This window comes from Cannabis sativa, chromosome 6 (genome assembly GCF_029168945.1).
Source record: "Cannabis sativa cultivar Pink pepper isolate KNU-18-1 chromosome 6, ASM2916894v1, whole genome shotgun sequence".
Lineage (NCBI taxonomy): Eukaryota > Viridiplantae > Streptophyta > Magnoliopsida > Rosales > Cannabaceae > Cannabis > Cannabis sativa.
Window position 1 is genome coordinate 68,838,314 of NC_083606.1, and position 18,478 is coordinate 68,856,791.

General features: G+C 37.8%; 2 protein-coding genes across 2 annotated transcripts; one reads left to right on the forward strand and one right to left on the reverse strand.

Moving 5' to 3' along the window:
- Nucleotides 1-622: 622 nt before the first annotated feature.
- On the reverse strand, nucleotides 623-2,962 carry LOC115724427 (pentatricopeptide repeat-containing protein At4g21065). The gene has a single exon (XM_030653712.2). The coding sequence runs from the start codon at nucleotides 2,845-2,847 to the stop codon at nucleotides 1,063-1,065; it is 1,785 nt and encodes a 594-aa protein (XP_030509572.2). The 5' UTR covers nucleotides 2,848-2,962; the 3' UTR covers nucleotides 623-1,062.
- Nucleotides 2,963-16,961: 13,999 nt separating this feature from the next.
- On the forward strand, nucleotides 16,962-18,478 carry LOC115695469 (uncharacterized). The gene is made up of 3 exons (XM_061118258.1): nucleotides 16,962-17,082; nucleotides 17,167-17,573; nucleotides 17,705-18,478. The coding sequence occupies exons 1-3, from the start codon at nucleotides 16,962-16,964 to the stop codon at nucleotides 18,476-18,478; spliced, it is 1,302 nt and encodes a 433-aa protein (XP_060974241.1).

Here is an 18,478-nt window from a genome sequence, read left to right on the forward strand (position 1 = left end):
CCCCCATTAGTAGATGGCACTGCAGCAGTAGGGTCACTAATAGGCTCCCCCTTAGTTAATGGTGCTTATGCTTAACCAGTATTAACAGCTTCAACAGCAGGGTCAACAATAGGCGTCCCTTGAGTTGAGTGGATGGCGCTGCAACAAGACGATCATCGTCAAGACGGGCACGGGGGATCCACATGGATAGGTGGAAATCCAAGATGAGTGAGGACAATCTCATGAAATGCTTGGGAACAAGCCTGAGGCTGAGCTAGCCAAAACTCTCTGTGAAAGTCATGAAAGTCTTGCTGAAGCTCATGAGCCTAGGTGACGATTTGGCATCGAGGAAGGTGGCAGAGAAATTAAGGCCTTAAGCAAGCATGTCTTGCCTTTTCCTTGTCTGATACATCGAGCAATCTTTCATAAACGATGTATAAGACAAGAAAAAGGCAAGACACGACTGGTGCCTTGGAGAGCCTGCCTAAGCATTTTTGGAGCCTTCGGTGAAAATTTAAAAATGTTAACAATATATTATGACAGCTTAACACCTTAAAAGATTATGTGTTTAACTTAGGATTGTAGTTATAAGATTCAATCAACTCCATTCATTTCATTCTTTAAATATATAACAATAGAATTAGCATAATGTAAGCTTACTACAACATTTTTATATCTACGTATCTATGTATTCAAGTAAAATTACAGTACACATGAATCCAACAACAAATAGGGTAGATAGACCAGAAAACTACCAGAAAAGTCACTAAAATCTTACATTGAAAAATGGGGGTTTTGTACTAAAGGTTACTAGATTCTTGCATGCTGAGGCTGAGGTATCTATACAATGTTAGCTGAGAGTAAAATAAGTCTCTGAAGTGTTTGAAGAGCCCATGAAAGTCATCTTCTTGACTCAAATGAAATTCTGTACACGTTTACTACCCTGCAGAATGCTTAAATACAGAGCTACAGACTTGAAAAGTTCTCAAATTTGAACCAATAGAAATTCAAAATTTGAAACTTTGTTCTCTACATTTGCTTTTACACAATAAAGTAATCTCTTTCCATTGATGGTATGGTATATCACCAGTAATCTTTGCAAGAGCATTCCCCGTTGCTAAAATGGTGGAAGCGTATTCGATCTCTCATTATTATGTCTCTATGGTATTTCTTCGAAATCACTTTCATAAAAGCATGGCAGTCTTCACAAGATCGCAAGTTTTTCACAATCCGAATTTCAGTCCCCGGATTTGTTTTTATAAGTCCAAATGCAAGAGCAAGCTTCTCACTGTGGTGACTCAACTGGAACGCCTTTTCCTCATCATCGACTTCAAGCAAGACCTCGTGAAGTTTCGGCTGATACTTTTCTTCTCTTAGTTTCTCTTCTATTTCATCCAACTTGGCATATATTTTTTCGGCTTCAGGATGATCTGAATCTCCCACTATGAATTCATGAACCGCCCCATCAATCTCAATCTTACTAGCCCCCGGTGGCTTAACAAGTCCTCTCTTGTTCATCAACTCTCTAGTTCTTGCCTTATCAAGCCACTTTCCTGCTGATGCATACACATTTCCAATCAACACCAAATTGCCACAATCATCACTTGAATCCATCTTTAAACTCTTAAGATGATCTATCAAACGCTCAGCTCGATTCATATCCTTATTAACTTTGCAACCCCATATTAAAGTTCTCCACAAAACCCCATCAGGTTTGACAGGCATTTTTTTGATAAGCTCTTCAGCATCACTTAAGTGTCCAGCTCTAGCAAGTAGATCTACAGCACATCCATAATGTTGAATTGTAGGCCAGATTCCATACTTCTTGTGCATAGTCTTCAAAAATCTGTAACCTTCACTCACCCAACCTGCATTTCGATAAGCTGATAAAACCGAAGTCATTGTTCTCTCATCTGGTTTTATGCTTAGCTCTTGCATCTGATTAAACAAGTCAATAGCATCTTCACATTTCCCATGGCTTGCAAGCCCAGCTATCATGGCAGTCCAAGAATAAACATCCTTATTAACACTAATCTCGTCGAAAACTCGCCTTGCATTCTTTATACAACCACATTTCGCGTACATATCAATAAGTGCAGTGCTAACATGAGCCTTCAAACCAATCCTCTGCTCCTTCACAACCTCATGAACTCTCATTCCAACGCTTAACGCCCCTGTCTCCGCGCAAGCTCTCAAAATCGACACAACAGTAACGTCATTAACTTCAACTCTGTCCTTAACCATCTCCTCAAACAATTGTATTGCTTCCATGGGTCTATCATTATCAACAAGCCCATCAATCATCACAGTCCAAGACACAACATCTCTCTCAGACATTTTATCAAACACCTTATACGCATGACCAACTTCCTCACAAGCACAGTACATGTGAATCAAAGAATGCTGCACATACCTATCTGAGCAGAAACCCGACTTTAATATCAACCCATGAAGCTGTTTCCCTTGTTGACTCAGTCCCAATCGAGCACACGACTTGAGAACAAACGGGTACGTGAACTTATCGGGTCGGGTCGGGCTGTTACGAGCCATATAGAGGAAAAAGTGTAGAGCTTTGATTGGGTCGGGGCTCCGAGAGTAGGCACGGATCATGGTGTTGTAGTGGAATGAATTGGGGGATGGGATAGAGTTGAGAATGAGACGGGCATAAGTGAGGTCGCCATTGGAGGAAAGAGCTGAGAAAGTGAAGATGTTGGTAAGGTTCTTTTGTTGGGTTTTGCCTGATTTGAGTATTTGGGCATGGAGTTGCAGAGCTTCGGGCATGGAGTTTATCTCCATCTTCGGAGGTGGTGGCGGCGGCGCCGCCGCCGATGTGCATGGCAGAGCTCCGATGAGAGTAGAATTTAACATGTAATATAATGTTATCTTATCATATCTATGGAGGCACACAGATCATGTGTACTATTTTCATATATTAACCAACTTTCACTCTCTTGTTAACTCTACTTGATAAAATTTTCAAACTAAACATTTGAGATACTTAAATTTTAAGTTTGTAAGCATAAATTTAATAATTTTTTTAGTGGCATAAATATTATTATTTGTAAAACTGTCATTTTTTTTTTCTATTTTCGTCAATACATGCTACGTTTTAAATTTATTAAAAGAAGATTTAAAAGTGACTAATAATGCATATTTTCATCTTGACTAAATAATCTAAAATTTGAGTTTTATTTGTGTTCTATTTAAGACAATAACAGAGTCGGTACTGATGAAATTTGACAAAAATTACAGTCTTATAAATAATGGGTTTATGCCGCTTATAAACTCAAAAGTTTAAGTACTTATACCACTATTTACTCTAAACTTTATAAAATAACCTCATTTAATTTACTCGATATAACTATGACAGTTACAAAATGTAAATCTATGATTTTTTTACGATTATAATAGTCGTTTATACTTTATAGTCACACAATATAATTTATGGTTGTTTCTACAACTATAAAAAGTTATTTTGTTAATAAAATTTTTTATAAAATTATTTTGCTAATAAATATTTTTATAAAGGCTATTTTTATAAAATACTCTGATTATATAATCCAAAACCCAATCGTTTAAGCTTTTTTCACTAAAAATAGAATTCAATTTAAATAGGTTTGTACATAAATTTTTATAAACCGCCCAACTCGCCCAAACTAAACCGAGATAACTCGACGAAAAATGCAAACCGAAAAACCCGACGAAAATATATACCGCCCAATCTACCCAAACTAACCTGACCAACCCGATGAAGAGAGTTTTATATATATATATATGTTTTTATTATATATAATCTATTTATTATATAATTTATATACATATTTATAAAAAATAGAAAGTTCAAACTACTATATTTTTTTTTATAACAGATGATTTGAACTTTAAATTCAATATTTATATTTATCTCATTATCACAATAACTAAAATGTAAAAAATGAATGTGAAAAAAAAAATATTAGTGCTTGGTTTGGACGGGGTTAACCCGATTAAACTGACGAATTCATTAGGCGGGTTGCACTTAGATTTTTATAACCTGATCCTTACATTGGGTTGAATAAAATGTAACGTAAACCGACCAAACCGACCGACATACACCCCTAATAAATAAGTATTGAAAGCTTAGGTAGATTTTTTTTCGTACCGAGATAAATTATATTTCATATTTTAATATATAATAGTTTATAATTTTTTAATGGAAATTTTTCTCAAATATATATTTTTCATTTTTATTTATAATTTTAAAATTTAAATTTATTATTTGCAGTTTTATAAATTTATTTTTTTAAAAATACAATTTTAAAATTTCAAAATTATAAAAATACAGACTTTCTCATTAGAAAAAGAAACTCTTGAAAAAAAAACTCATTTGTAGACCTTTAACAAAAACAACAAAATTTTTATTAAGTTTTGAAAATAACAAAAATATGACTTTTTCCTCTTCTTTAATCATGAGAAAACAAAAACTCAATTAAATACTCATACCAAGTACAAAGTGGTTATTTCAAGCCATATAAATTCTTGTCTAACTTATATACATGATGAAAAGTGAAGATCTTCAAATTTTTTGGATTGTTCAACATACACTTCTTCTTTTAAAAACCATTCAAGTAGGCAGATTTAACACCCATTTGATACAATTGAAAATCAAGGATACAATCGATGGAAAGAAGTAACCTCATGGATTCCAATCTTGCCACATGAGCAAATGTTTCATCAAAATAAATACCTTCAACTTGAGTGTATTCTTGAGCAACTAATCTTGCCTTGTTTCGAATGATGGTGCCAAATTTATCACTTTTATTTTTAAAAATCTACTTTATTCCTATGATATTGATAAATGGTAGCCCCAAAATCAAGGTCCGCACCTTATTTGGAATGAATTGATGCAATTCTTCTTGCATTGCACAAAGTTATGCTTCATCCATCAAAGTTTCTTTCATTATTTTAGGTTTAGAGCCAATTTGGCACAACTATGCTGTAAGGAAAAGCAGTTGTAATTGTATTATGAGAAAAGACAGTTGTAGCAAAACTGTAAAAAAAAACTGAATTGAGTGTTTGGTAATTATATATTTTAAAATTTTGTGACTTGTTAAAATTCTATTATAATAATGATAACATTATAATTTATTTCATTATAATCATAGATATATATATATATAGAAAAAAAAAAGGTTATATAAATTTTTTATTTTTTTTTATATATTTTTAATTCTTTATTTTTTTACAGTTTAAATTTATATACATTTGATAAAAATAATTTATATTAATTTTAAATAAGTTGATGTGATTTTTTTAATAATAAAAATATAAATACTTTTTAAAACAAAATAAAAAAATAGAAAATTAAATATTATTTATTTTAAATATGTTTTTTCTTAAAAAATATTTTTATTTTTGTAAGATATAATAAATAATAAAAATATATTTTTAATACAAAAATTATCAAATTATATTGCAAAAACCAGAGTAATCTTACTAGCATATATACTTAAAAACATAATTATACTTTGAGGAGAAAAAAATTAAATTTTTTGTTAACTTTTAAAGTTAATTTGCACAAAATATATGTATTGGAGCCCAATTACAAAATTTGAACCATAACATTAACTCATTGTCTTGAGTACACTAAAGCATCATCAAGATCAAAGATAACTTGAGCAATGTTCTCACAAGAATCAGCACGACTTACGACTCTACAGCGTGACTTACGATTATGAAGGATAGATTGCTTAGTATCTTTATACTTGAGTGATACCTAACTCATAACAGTAATATCTATTAAGTATGACCCATAATGCACACTACCACTATCTCAGAAATCTCTTAAAGAAAATTTAGAAGAACATTTTGAGAGAAGAACACTAGAAATTTATTTAGTAGAAAGTTTTCTGATGTCCTTACAATGAAAAGGATGGCTCTATATATAGCCATTTACATGAAGTACATTACAAAATAGGAAACTTCTTAGAAATTTCCTACAAGCAAACAAACACACAAAAGGACACTCTGACAACAAAAGGACAAACCAACAAAATGACAAGCGGAGAAAAAGACAGTCTGACAACAAATGGACAAACTGACTAACTGACAAACATAGAAAATGCCAAACGATAAGAAAAATTCCTACAAACATCATGACTATAAGGAATTTTTCCACTTATTGCTATCTTACACAAATAGGAGATATGGAATTCTTTCGTTCTTCTTATTAGCGGTCGATAATTGGCTCGTGATCAGCATTGTAGTCTGAGTCATAATTGGGGTCTTCTTGAAGTGGGTGCCAACCTGATGGTTCATCTTCTTCATCACTTCCAGCTGGTGGACATGCATCATAATCAGAATAGACGATCTCCCATTCCAATCCATTGTACTGAAAGAGATAGGGATCCTGGTTGATTTCTTGGTCCATGTATGGATCTTGTGAATCTTCAAAAATGCTTGTCTTACGGAGTAGGACCCCCACAGTGTCTGTTTCTTTGAATAGTGATGAGTTTGTCTTTTTTGCTTTAGGGGCTTGGACCTGATTGTGACTATTCTCGGAGATTTGGAACTTTTCTAGAGCCACTTGCTATGCGTCGTGAATAATCTGAGGGGAACTTTTCCCATGGGGCATCATCTTCTATTCTTGGCCAAATTTCTGGTGGAATAGTCTGATTTTTCTCAAAGATAATCTTTTGGAGATCTCTGTACTCTGCATCTTGCTCTCTGAAAGGTGCTTCCTGGGATCCGTATAGTTCGAAAGTGGGATTGCAAACTATTTTCTTGTTCTCGTCCAATTTTGCATTAAGACTGATAAAGAAGACCGTATAGCAATCCATCATGTTGGCTACATGTGGTCCTGATGGATAAACAAAGACGTGTCGATTGTTGCGAACCTTTTCCCATTCATCCCAGAGTATTTTTTGCCACTCCTCTAGAGGAGCGTACCAAGACAAAATGTCCATTTGGATTTCGTAGGCTGGTTTATTTTTTTCTTGTTCGAGGAACGACTGTATAGCAGTGTGAAGAGCCATAGTTTGGACTTCGATAGCCATTGTACAGAGGCATGTTAGGTACCAAAAAAGATGGGCTATGGACTTTGGAGTGAAAAGTGCAGTCCGAAAGGGGACGAGATGGGCAAAAGGATACTTTGGGTGAATCAAAAAATCGTATTGAAAATAGGGTCCAAGTTTGGAGAGAATCTGTTCGTGAGTATAAATAGCCCTGTGAGAGGCTTTGTCCTTTGCTGACCTTTTGGATTTAGAAAGGATGAGCTTTGCATCTCGGGGAAATGAGCTGGGAAATGAGCAATTCTTGTGCGATGATGATGATGATGCCATGATATATATGTATGGAATGGTATGGGACGAGTTGTGGCTGATTAGAGGGATGGTTTTGAGTGGGTGTGAGGAGACCATATTTATAGACTTGGGTCTAGATAAGAGGTCGGCCAAGATATTTTCTTTTCCGGGAAGGTGTTTTATTTCAAAAGAGTAATGATCAAACCATGTTGCCAATCTCAAAAGTTGAGTATTGGTTGTCTTATTCTTTTTTAGGTCTAGCATTCCCTTTGATGCAGCAAAATCGGTTTCCACTAAAAAATGATGGCCGATGAGGTGGAACTCAAATTTTGTTATTCCCATCTTGATTGCAATCAGTTCTTTGAGCGTTGAATGATAATGGAGTTGGGAATCTTTGAAGTGTCCACTCTTGTATCCACATATTCGTCTTTTCCCTTGTTCATCTTGCTCTAGAAGGACAGCACCCCAATGTCGGTCACTAGCGTCTGTTTGAAGAACACGTTTTCCGTCGAAGGAATCGTAGAGGTGGTAAATTTTGCATGATTTCTTTCGGTTTTTGATCGCCACCGTTTGGTCATGTGACCATTCTGGACTATTCTTTTTGAGCATATCGCTGAGTGGCCTTGTCAGTACAGATAGTCGGGGAACAAAGTCTCGTAAGTAATTGATGATGCCCAAGAATTGTTGCACCTGAACTTTTGTGAGATTTTCATCTGGGAATTTGAGTAGTTCATGGGCTATATGTGGTTGGGCTTCATATTGTCCTTTGGATAATTTCATCCCAAGGAATTCTATTTGCGTCTGTCCAATAATCATTTTCTTTTCAGACAACATGATACCATGGGCTCTGGTGATAGAAGCAAACTGGGCCCATAACGCTTGATGGGCTTTTGCATCAGGAGAAAAGAGCAAAATATCGTCAATATAGATGAGAGCCTTTTCCAGTATTGGGCCATATATTTTGGTCATAGCCTTTTGGAATAGGGAAGGGGCGAGTTTGAGCCGAAGGGTAGGACGGTCCCTTTGGAAATGATTATTTGGAATGCAAAAGGCTGTTTTGGGTCGATCATCTGGTTTGATGCCTAATTGCCAAAATCCTGCTTTTAGGTCAAATTTTGAAAAAATATGGGCTTTGGATAAACTGGCAAACAATGAATTCTTATTTGGTATTGGGAATTTATCATCTGCTAAGAATTCATTCAGGGGCTTGTAATTTATGACCAACCTTTGCTTTCCTCGAGCTTGCTCTGATCGATTATTGACATAAAATGCATGACATGCCCATGGAGAGGAAGTTGACTCTATTAAACCCTGCTGCTCTAGCTCTTTGCACTCATTGGACGCCATATGTTGGTGTTCTGGATTCATGCCGGGGTGACTAGCCTTTGTAGGGTTGATATCTTCATTAAGCTTAAAAGGAAGGCTTATGAAGAACTGTTGATTTTTCCAAAGAGGATGGTCACATTTCTTCAGGAATTCTGCATGATTATTGGCACATGAGACTTCGATGAGTTCTTTCCTTATCTGATGAAATGGGTCATGGGGCATTAAGAAATAGTTTGGTATTGTTTCCCATGGAGCAAAATGTCGTTTGTAACCAAGTCCACTAGGGAGAATACGCAAACCCTTCTTCTTTGTATAAAGATCGAATCCAACAATTAGGTCTTTTCCGGGCAATTTTGATCCAATGACTCTGTGAGTAACAGAACACCACAGGAAGAAGCTACGCAATCGAATCGGTTTGCTGATGAGTTCTGTGCAAAAAATACCTCCATTTGCAGCATGGAAGTATTGTTTCTCTTTCTTCCAATATTCTTTCGGAAGAATATCAGGGTTCATTATTGTGTATGATGCTCCCGTGTCAAAGAATCCGACCACTTTTATTGGCTTGGCATATTTTGTTGGAAGAACTCGCACAGTGAGGACAGGGGATGGCTGCATTGTGTGAATAGTGGACATTTGATAGCATTCTGGAGTGTCTGAATCACTCCATTGTTCGAATGCACAAAGGGAGTCTGAGTTGAATTCATCATCGGTGGAGAAGATTGACTCTATGTCGTTCTCTTTAAGAGACATCCCGGTCGTTTGTTGAATATGTGATATGAGCTTGACTGTTTTTCCTTTTGGGCACTGTTTTGCATAATGCCCCTTTTTTCCACACACGAAACATCGATCAGATTTTTTGCGAAAGTCACGCTTCTTTCGTAAAAATTTTATTTTACGTCCCTTGTGTTTTGAGAACTTGAACGTCTTGAACTTGGATTTTTTCTTTGGGGTTTTGCAGGAACACGAAGATTCAGAAGGGCATTTGATGAGTAAATCTCGTCTGCTACAAACTTTGCCTTGTTTTTTGGATTGCTTCATAAATTCCTGGAGAAATTTCTTCTGGGAGCACATTTTTTCAAGGGCCTTTAAGACTAGTTGGAAAATTTCTCCAATTGTAGCATCCGTTAGGCTTTTCTCTGATCCAGAGAGTAGCCTGAAAGTTTCTTCGCCAAGAGGCTCTGGAATAGAGGAAAGGAAGGCTTGCTTTAGATTTGGATCATCAATTCCACTTATTTGGTAGAATCGTTTAGTCATTCTTTTGTAATGCTTTTCTAAGTCTCTTTTGTCCATTGAACAACACTTGAGCTTAAAAAACTCTGCTCTAAGTCTTTCGGTTACTTGTGCATCTTGGCCACAAAATTCGACATAGAGATGGCTTAGGGCATTTGCGACAGATGGGAGTTGCAGGAAAGTCATCTGTCTATATTCACCTAGGCTTGTCCACCAATCTTGCAAAGTTCCAGTGAATCTTGAGACAAAATTCAAGAGGATCGTCCCAGTCTGTGCCTGTGGTTTTTGTGTCTCCAAGCTAAGCCAAGCTTGAAATTCTTGGAATCTTTCTCGCCATTTAGATGGGGGAATGTCATCAAGAGTAAAAGTTTGAAACTTAGAATATTTACTCTTTTGGTGATGCTTGGATTCTGTGTTCTTTGTAGCTGCTTCTTCTTCATCTTCTTCACTTTCATCTTCACTTTTGCCAATAGGCTCGGTTTGAGAGTATGCAGACTGAGCCATAAAGTAAGGGGGTACGTCATCATCAGAAGTATCCGAGTCTTTATACTCGTCACTAGTACTCGAATCGTGGGATTCGTTACTAGTATCTGAATCTTGTGAGCAAGTTTCAGAATTTTCTTCTTGGTCAGAAGAAGAAGAAGAAGAAGAAGACTGACTATCAAATTCTTCATCTGGTCTGTGGAGCATGGCAGAAATAGGATTATGTTGGGCCATGAATTGCTTTGGCTCTTTTTCGGATAGGAAGGATGCTCGTGGAGGAGAATTGTCTAGGCTTTCCTTTTTCTTCCCCTTTTTGGTTTTTTGTTGTTGATTTTCGTCAAGCATTCGTCTAAGTCGGAGAAGTGAGTCTTCTTGCGAAGAGACTGAGAAGGGTGATGTTGGAGAGGTCTTTGGCATGGTTGAGAACTGCCATCGTACTGATGGTGTATTTGCTCCAAAGAGTGTTGTATTTCCTCCAAAGAGTGTTGACGGAGGTCCCGTAGGGTATGATTCTCGTTGAAAAAATTGCTTTTTCAGAGATTCATACTGGGTTTTGAGGGCTTTCATTTCTGCTTCTTTAGCCAAGAATAATGACATTGGAACAGAGTTTGATTTTATGATGGCCATGAGTTCGTCATGCGTCTGTTGAATCTTGTTCGTCAACTTTTCAATAATCGTATCTTGTGATTGTTGTTTGACGATTGTTTCTGTGCGGGCGATGTGTTTTTCTACCCGTTTTAAGACGTGGTTTTGGGCGATCATATTTTCTGTTTGCCAATTTAATACTTCTTCGGCTGCTGAGACCTTTTGTAAAGTTCCATCAGCATTCCTTGTCGTAGGATTGTGTATTTTTGGATGGTGGGAAGTGGTGCCCTGATCTTCAGTTTTTTCAAACCTCTTGAGAGGAGGAAAATGTTCATCATAATCAATGGATGGGCTGGAGGTGATCATGTTTGCGTCAGGAAGTGATTGAACTGATTGTTGAACAGCTGGTGTTGGAAATTTTTCTCCTATCCGAAAAAGAGCCAAAGCAATTCATGGCCCAACATAATCCTATTTCTGCCATGCTCCACAGACCAGATGCAGAATTTGATAGTCAGTCTTCTTCTTCTTCTTCTTCTTCTTCTGACCAAGAAGAAAATTCTGAAACTTGCTCACAAGATTCAGATACTAGTAACGAATCCCACGATTCGAGTACTAGTGACGAGTATAAAGACTCGGATACTTCTGATGATGACGTACCCCCTTACTTTATGGCTCAGTCTGCATACTCTCAAACCGAGCCTATTGTCAAAAGTGAAGATGAAAGTGAAGAAGATGAAGAAGAAGCAGCTACAAAGAACACAGAATCCAAGCATCACCAAAAGAGTAAATATTCTAAGTTTCAAACTTTTACTCTTGATGACATTCCCCCATCTAAATGGCGAGAAAGATTCCAAGAATTTCAAGCTTGGCTTAGCTTGGAGACACAAAAACCACAGGCACAGACTGGGACGATCCTCTTGAATTTTGTCTCAAGATTCACTGGAACTTTGCAAGATTGGTGGACAAGCCTAGGTGAATATAGACAGATGACTTTCCTGCAACTCCCATCTGTCGCAAATGCCCTAAGCCATCTCTATGTCGAATTTTGTGGCCAAGATGCACAAGTAACCGAAAGACTTAGAGCAGAGTTTTTTAAGCTCAAGTGTTGTTCAATGGACAAAAGAGACTTAGAAAAGCATTACAAAAGAATGACTAAACGGTTCTACCAAATAGGTGGAATTGATGATCCAAATCTAAAGCAAGCCTTCCTTTCCTCTATTCCAGAGCCTCTTGGCGAAGAAACTTTCAGGCTACTCTCTGGATCAGGGAAAAGCCTAACGGATGCTACAATTGGAGAAATTTTCCAACTAGTCTTAAAGGCCCTTGAAAAAATGTGCTCCCAGAAGAAATTTCTCCAGGAATTTATGAAGCAATCCAAAAAACTAGGCAAAGTTTGTAGCAGGCGAGATTTACTCATCAAATGCCCTTCTGAATCTTCGTGTTCCTGCAAAACCCCAAAGAAAAAATCCAAGTTCAAGACGTTCAAGTTCTCAAAACACAAGGGACGTAAAATAAAATTTTTACGAAAGAAGCGTGACTTTCGCAAAAAATCTGATCGATGTTTCGTGTGTGGAAAAAAGGGGCATTATGCAAAACAGTGCCCAAAAGGAAAAACAGTCAAGCTCATATCACATATTCAACAAACGACCGGGATGTCTCTTAAAGAGAACGACATAGAGTCAATCTTCTCCACCGATGATGAATTCAACTCAGACTCCCTTTGTGCATTCGAACAATGGAGTGATTCAGACACTCCAGAATGCTATCAAATGTCCACTATTCACACAATGCAGCCATCCCCTGTCCTCACTGTGCGAGTTCTTCCAACAAAATATGCCAAGCCAATAAAAGTGGTCGGATTCTTTGACACGGGAGCATCATACACAATAATGAACCCTGATATTCTTCCGAAAGAATATTGGAAGAAAGAGAAACAATACTTCCATGCTGCAAATGGAGGTATTTTTTGCACAGAACTCATCAGCAAACCGATTCGATTGCAGTTCTTCCCAGGGTGTTCTGTTACTCACAGAGTCATTGGATCAAAATTGCCCGGAAAAGACCTAATTGTTGGATTCGATCTTTATACAAAGAAGAAGGGTTTGCGTATTCTCCCTAGTGGACTTGGTTACAAACGACATTTTGCTCCATGGGAAACAATACCAAACTATTTCTTAATGCCCCATGACCCATTTCATCAGATAAGGAAAGAACTCATCGAAGTCTCATGTGCCAATAATCATGCAGAATTCCTGAAGAAATGTGACCATCCTCTTTGGAAAAATCAACAGTTCTTCATAAGCCTTCCTTTTAAGCTTAATGAAGATATCAACCCTACAAAGGCTAGTCACCCCGGCATGAATCCAGAACACCAACATATGGCGTCCAATGAGTGCAAAGAGCTAGAGCAGCAGGGTTTAATAGAGTCAACTTCCTCTCCATGGGCATGTCATGCATTTTATGTCAATAATCGATCAGAGCAAGCTCGAGGAAAGCAAAGGTTGGTCATAAATTACAAGCCCCTGAATGAATTCTTAGCAGATGATAAATTCCCAATACCAAATAAGAATTCATTGTTTGCCAGTTTATCCAAAGCCCATATTTTTTCAAAATTTGACCTAAAAGCAGGATTTTGGCAATTAGGCATCAAACCAGATGATCGACCCAAAACAGCCTTTTGCATTCCAAATAATCATTTCCAGTGGACCGTCCTACCCTTCGGGCTCAAAACTGCCCCTTCCCTATTCCAAAAGGCTATGACCAAAATATATGGCCCAATATTGGAAAAGGCTCTCATCTATATTGACGATATTTTGCTCTTTTCTCCTGATGCAAAAGCCCATCAAGCGTTATTGGCCCAGTTTGCTTCTATCACTAGAGCCCATGGTATCATGTTGTCTGAAAAGAAAATGATTATTGGACAGACGCAAATAGAATTCCTTGGGATGAAATTATCCAAAGGACAATATGAAGCCCAACCACATATAGCCCATGAACTACTCAAATTCCCAGATGAAAATCTCACAAAAGTTCAGGTGCAACAATTCTTGGGCATCATCAATTACTTACGAGACTTTGTTCCCCGACTATCTGTACTGACAAGGCCACTCAGCGATATGCTCAAAAAGAATAGTCCAGAATGGTCACATGACCAAACGGTGGCAGTCAAAAAACTGAAAGAAATCATGCAAAATTTACCACCTCTACAGATTCCTTCTGACGGAAAACGTGTTCTTCAAACAGACGCTAGTGACCGACATTGGGGTGCTGTCCTTCTAGAGCAAGATGAACAAGGGAAAAGACGAATATGTGGATACAAGAGTGGACACTTCAAAGATTCCCAACTCCATTATCATTCAACGCTCAAAGAACTGATTGCAATCAAGATGGGAATAACAAAATTTGAGTTCCACCTCATCGGCCATCATTTTTTAGTGGAAACCGATTTTGCTGCATCAAAGGGAATGCTAGACCTAAAAAAGAATAAGACAACCAATACTCAACTTTTGAGATTGGCAACATGGTTTGATCATTACTCTTTTGAAATAAAACACCTTCCCGGAAAAGAAAATATCTTGGCCGACCTCTTATCTAGACCCAAGTCTATAAATATGGTCTCCTCACACCCACTCAAAACCATCCCTCTAATCAGCCACAACTCGTCCCATACCATTCCATACATATATATCATGGCATCATCATCATCATCGCACAAGAATTGCTCATTTCCCTGCTCATTTCCCCGAGATGCAAAGCTCATCCTTTCTAAATCCAAAAGGTCAGCAAAGGACAAAGCCTCTCACAGGGCTATTTATACTCACGAACAGATTCTCTCCAAACTTGGACCCTATTTTCAATACGATTTTTTGATTCACCCAAAGTATCCTTTTGCCCATCTCGTCCCCTTTCGGACTGCACTTTTCACTCCAAAGTCCATAGCCCATCTTTTTTGGTACCTAACATGCCTCTGTACAATGGCTATCGAAGTCCAAACTATGGCTCTTCACACTGCTATACAGTCGTTCCTCGAACAAGAAAAAAATAAACCAGCCTACGAAATCCAAATGGACATTTTGTCTTGGTACGCTCCTCTAGAGGAGTGGCAAAAAATACTCTGGGATGAATGGGAAAAGGTTCGCAACAATCGACACGTCTTTGTTTATCCATCAGGACCACATGTAGCCAACATGATGGATTGCTATACGGTCTTCTTTATCAGTCTTAATGCAAAATTGGACGAGAACAAGAAAATAGTTTGCAATCCCACTTTCGAACTATACGGATCCCAGGAAGCACCTTTCAGAGAGCAAGATGCAGAGTACAGAGATCTCCAAAAGATTATCTTTGAGAAAAATCAGACTATTCCACCAGAAATTTGGCCAAGAATAGAAGATGATGCCCCATGGGAAAAGTTCCCCTCAGATTATTCACGACGCATAGCAAGGGCTCTAGAAAAGTTCCAAATCTCCGAGAATAGTCACAATCAGGTCCAAGCCCCTAAAGCAAAAAAGACAAACTCATCACTATTCAAAGAAACAGACACTGTGGGGGTCCTACTCCGTAAGACAAGCATTTTTGAAGATTCACAAGATCCATACATGGACCAAGAAATCAACCAGGATCCCTATCTCTTTCAGTACAATGGATTGGAATGGGAGATCGTCTATTCTGATTATGATGCATGTCCACCAGCTGGAAGTGATGAAGAAGATGAACCATCAGGTTGGCACCCACTTCAAGAAGACCCCAATTATGACTCAGACTACAATGCTGATCACGAGCCAATTATCGACCGCTAATAAGAAGAACGAAAGAATTCCATATCTCCTATTTCTGTAAGATAGCAATAAGTGGAAAAATTCCTTATAGTCATGATGTTTGTAGGAATTTTTCTTATCGTTTGGCATTTTCTATGTTTGTCAGTTAGTCAGTTTGTCCATTTGTTGTCAGACTGTCTTTTTCTCCGCTTGTCATTTTGTTGGTTTGTCCTTTTGTTGTCAGAGTGTCCTTTTGTGTGTTTGTTTGCTTGTAGGAAATTTCTAGGAAGTTTCCTATTTTGTAATGTACTTCATGTAAATGGCTATATATAGAGCCATCCTTTTCATTGTAAGGACATCAGAAAACTTTCTACTAAATAAATTTCTAGTGTTCTTCTCTCAAAATGTTCTTCTAAATTTTCTTTAAGAGATTTCTGAGATAGTGATAGTGTGCATTATGGGTCATACTTAATAGATATTACTGTTATGAGTTAGGTATCACTCAAGTATAAAGATACTAAGCAATCTATCCTTCATAATCGTAAGTCACGCTGTAGAGTCGTAAGTCGTGCTGATTCTTGTGAGAACATTGCTCAAGTTATCTTTGATCTTGATGATGCTTAGCTTATAGCAGGAACCCTACTGGTATAATATTTTTTCAATTATTAAAATTCTATCACGTGAATAAAGTTTTATAGCTATGGGTGTAATATATATCTTAAAAATTACTTACACATGAGCAGGGCAAGCTGTAAACTAAAGCGGGCTAGGATTGCACTTAGGGCCCACTTAGCGTAGGAGCCATGTAGCCTAGAGGCCCATATAGCCTAGGAGCCAAAAAATGTTCTCTATATTTAAAATACACATATTTTTTTATTAATTTTGAAAATACCACATGTTTCTTAAATGAGGATCTAATTTTTTAAAGCCCATTAAAGTTTAGGATCATCTATTAAACACCAACTTTGTGCTCTTCTTCATATGCATGAGGCGGCCGATGGTAGCTTTTACCTGGGACTCCCGAGTACTATGAGCCGTAACAAATCGGTTGTGCTGGGGTACCTTAAAGATAGAGTTCAAAAAAAGATTACAAAGTTGGGAGGGCAAGTTTCTGTCGAGAGCGGGAAAAGAAGTTCTAATCAAATCAGTGATCCAAGCTTTTCCTAGCTATGCAATGAGTGTGTTTTTGCTGCCTCTAGAAATTAGTAATGATATTGAGCGTGCCATGACCAAGTTCTGATGGCGATTCAATAAGATTGGCAGTAAAGGTATTCACTGGATGTCATGGGATAAACTTTGCAAGCATAAACGATGAGGAGGCATGGGCTTTCGAGATTTGCGTGATTTTAATCTTGCTCTTCATGAAAAGCAAGGGTGGCGGCTGCTCACAAGACCCTCTTCTTTGGTTTCAAAAATCTTTAAAGCAAGGTATTATGTGGATGGTAATTTTTGTAATGCTCAACTTGGCTCTAATTCAAGCTTTATTTGGCAGAGCATGGTGGAATCTTAAGATCTGGTTCGGGCAGGGGCCCGTTGGTGTGTTGGTAATGGGCAATCAATCTCAGTTTTGAAGGATCAGTGGCTGTCTGAGGAGTCCAATCCATGGGTTATTTCAACCCATCCTGCTCTTGTTGATGTTACTGTGGCTAATTTACTATCTATGGATGGCTCTAGTTGGGACTATGAGATCATTGCTGATCTATTTGAGGTCAGGGATCAGACATTAATCTGTAGCATTCCTTTGTCCTTTTCTGCAACAACGGACCAACTTTTTTGGTCATTCAAAAACTCGGACATATACACAGTTAAATCTGCCTATAACTTCTTGCAAAAACAAAAAACCAACTGCTTTGATGATGAGACTGCTGCTTTCTGGTGCAAGCTTTGGAAGCTGAAACTTCCTTCAAAAATCAGTACCTGCTATGGAGAGCTTGTACTCAGTGCCTCCCAACGGTGCTATAGCTCCGAACAAAGAGAGTAGATGTTAATGTGCTATGTCCTATCTGTATGGAGGAAGAAGAGAGTATCTTGCATTGTTTGGTGACCTGTCGTGTTATCAAACAGTGTTGGAATCGGGTTGGCATAGGCACGGATGTGACTCCTAAAACTGGTTTTTTAGACTGGTGCCGTAATGTGTTGCAGCAGGCTACCTCTGTTCAGTTATGTACTATGGCAACAATTTGTTGGGCAGTTTGGGGCGCCCGAAGCGACCTGGTTTGGAAAGGTAAATCGGTTCAGCACGAGAACATTGTTGGGTTTGCAAAAAAGTATCTTGATCAATGGAAAAATGCTCATCAGTCAGATTTCGATACGTCTTTATCTGCTTTTCAAGCAGGGGACGAAAGTGAGCATTGTTGTCCTCCACATGGTGATAGCATCAAGATTAATGTAGACGCAGCGTTGTTCGAAGGGGGTCGATCCTATGGCTTTGGTTTCGTGGCTAGGGACTCAAACAGATTGCTAATTGAGGGGCGTACATTTCTGGTTTATGGTGTGGTTGAATCGGTCTTAGCGGAGGTGCTAGAAATTAAGGAGGCCCTTAGTTGGGTCAAAGAAGCAAAGTGGCAAAACGTTATGCTAGAGTCTGATTGTCTTTGTGCGGTTCAGGCCATTCGAAGCTCTTTAGATATGAATTCTACTTTTGGTTTGATTGTAAAAGACTGTAAAAGTTTGCTTGCTTCTCTTACAAATGTTTCTATTTTTTTTGTTAAACGATCTGCTAATTTAGTGGCCCATAACTTTGCTAAGGCTGCTATTTTATTTCCTGATTGTCGTTTCAGTTTGGAACATGTTCCAACTAATTTGTTACTTTATTTGGTAACAGAAGTTTCTCGTTAA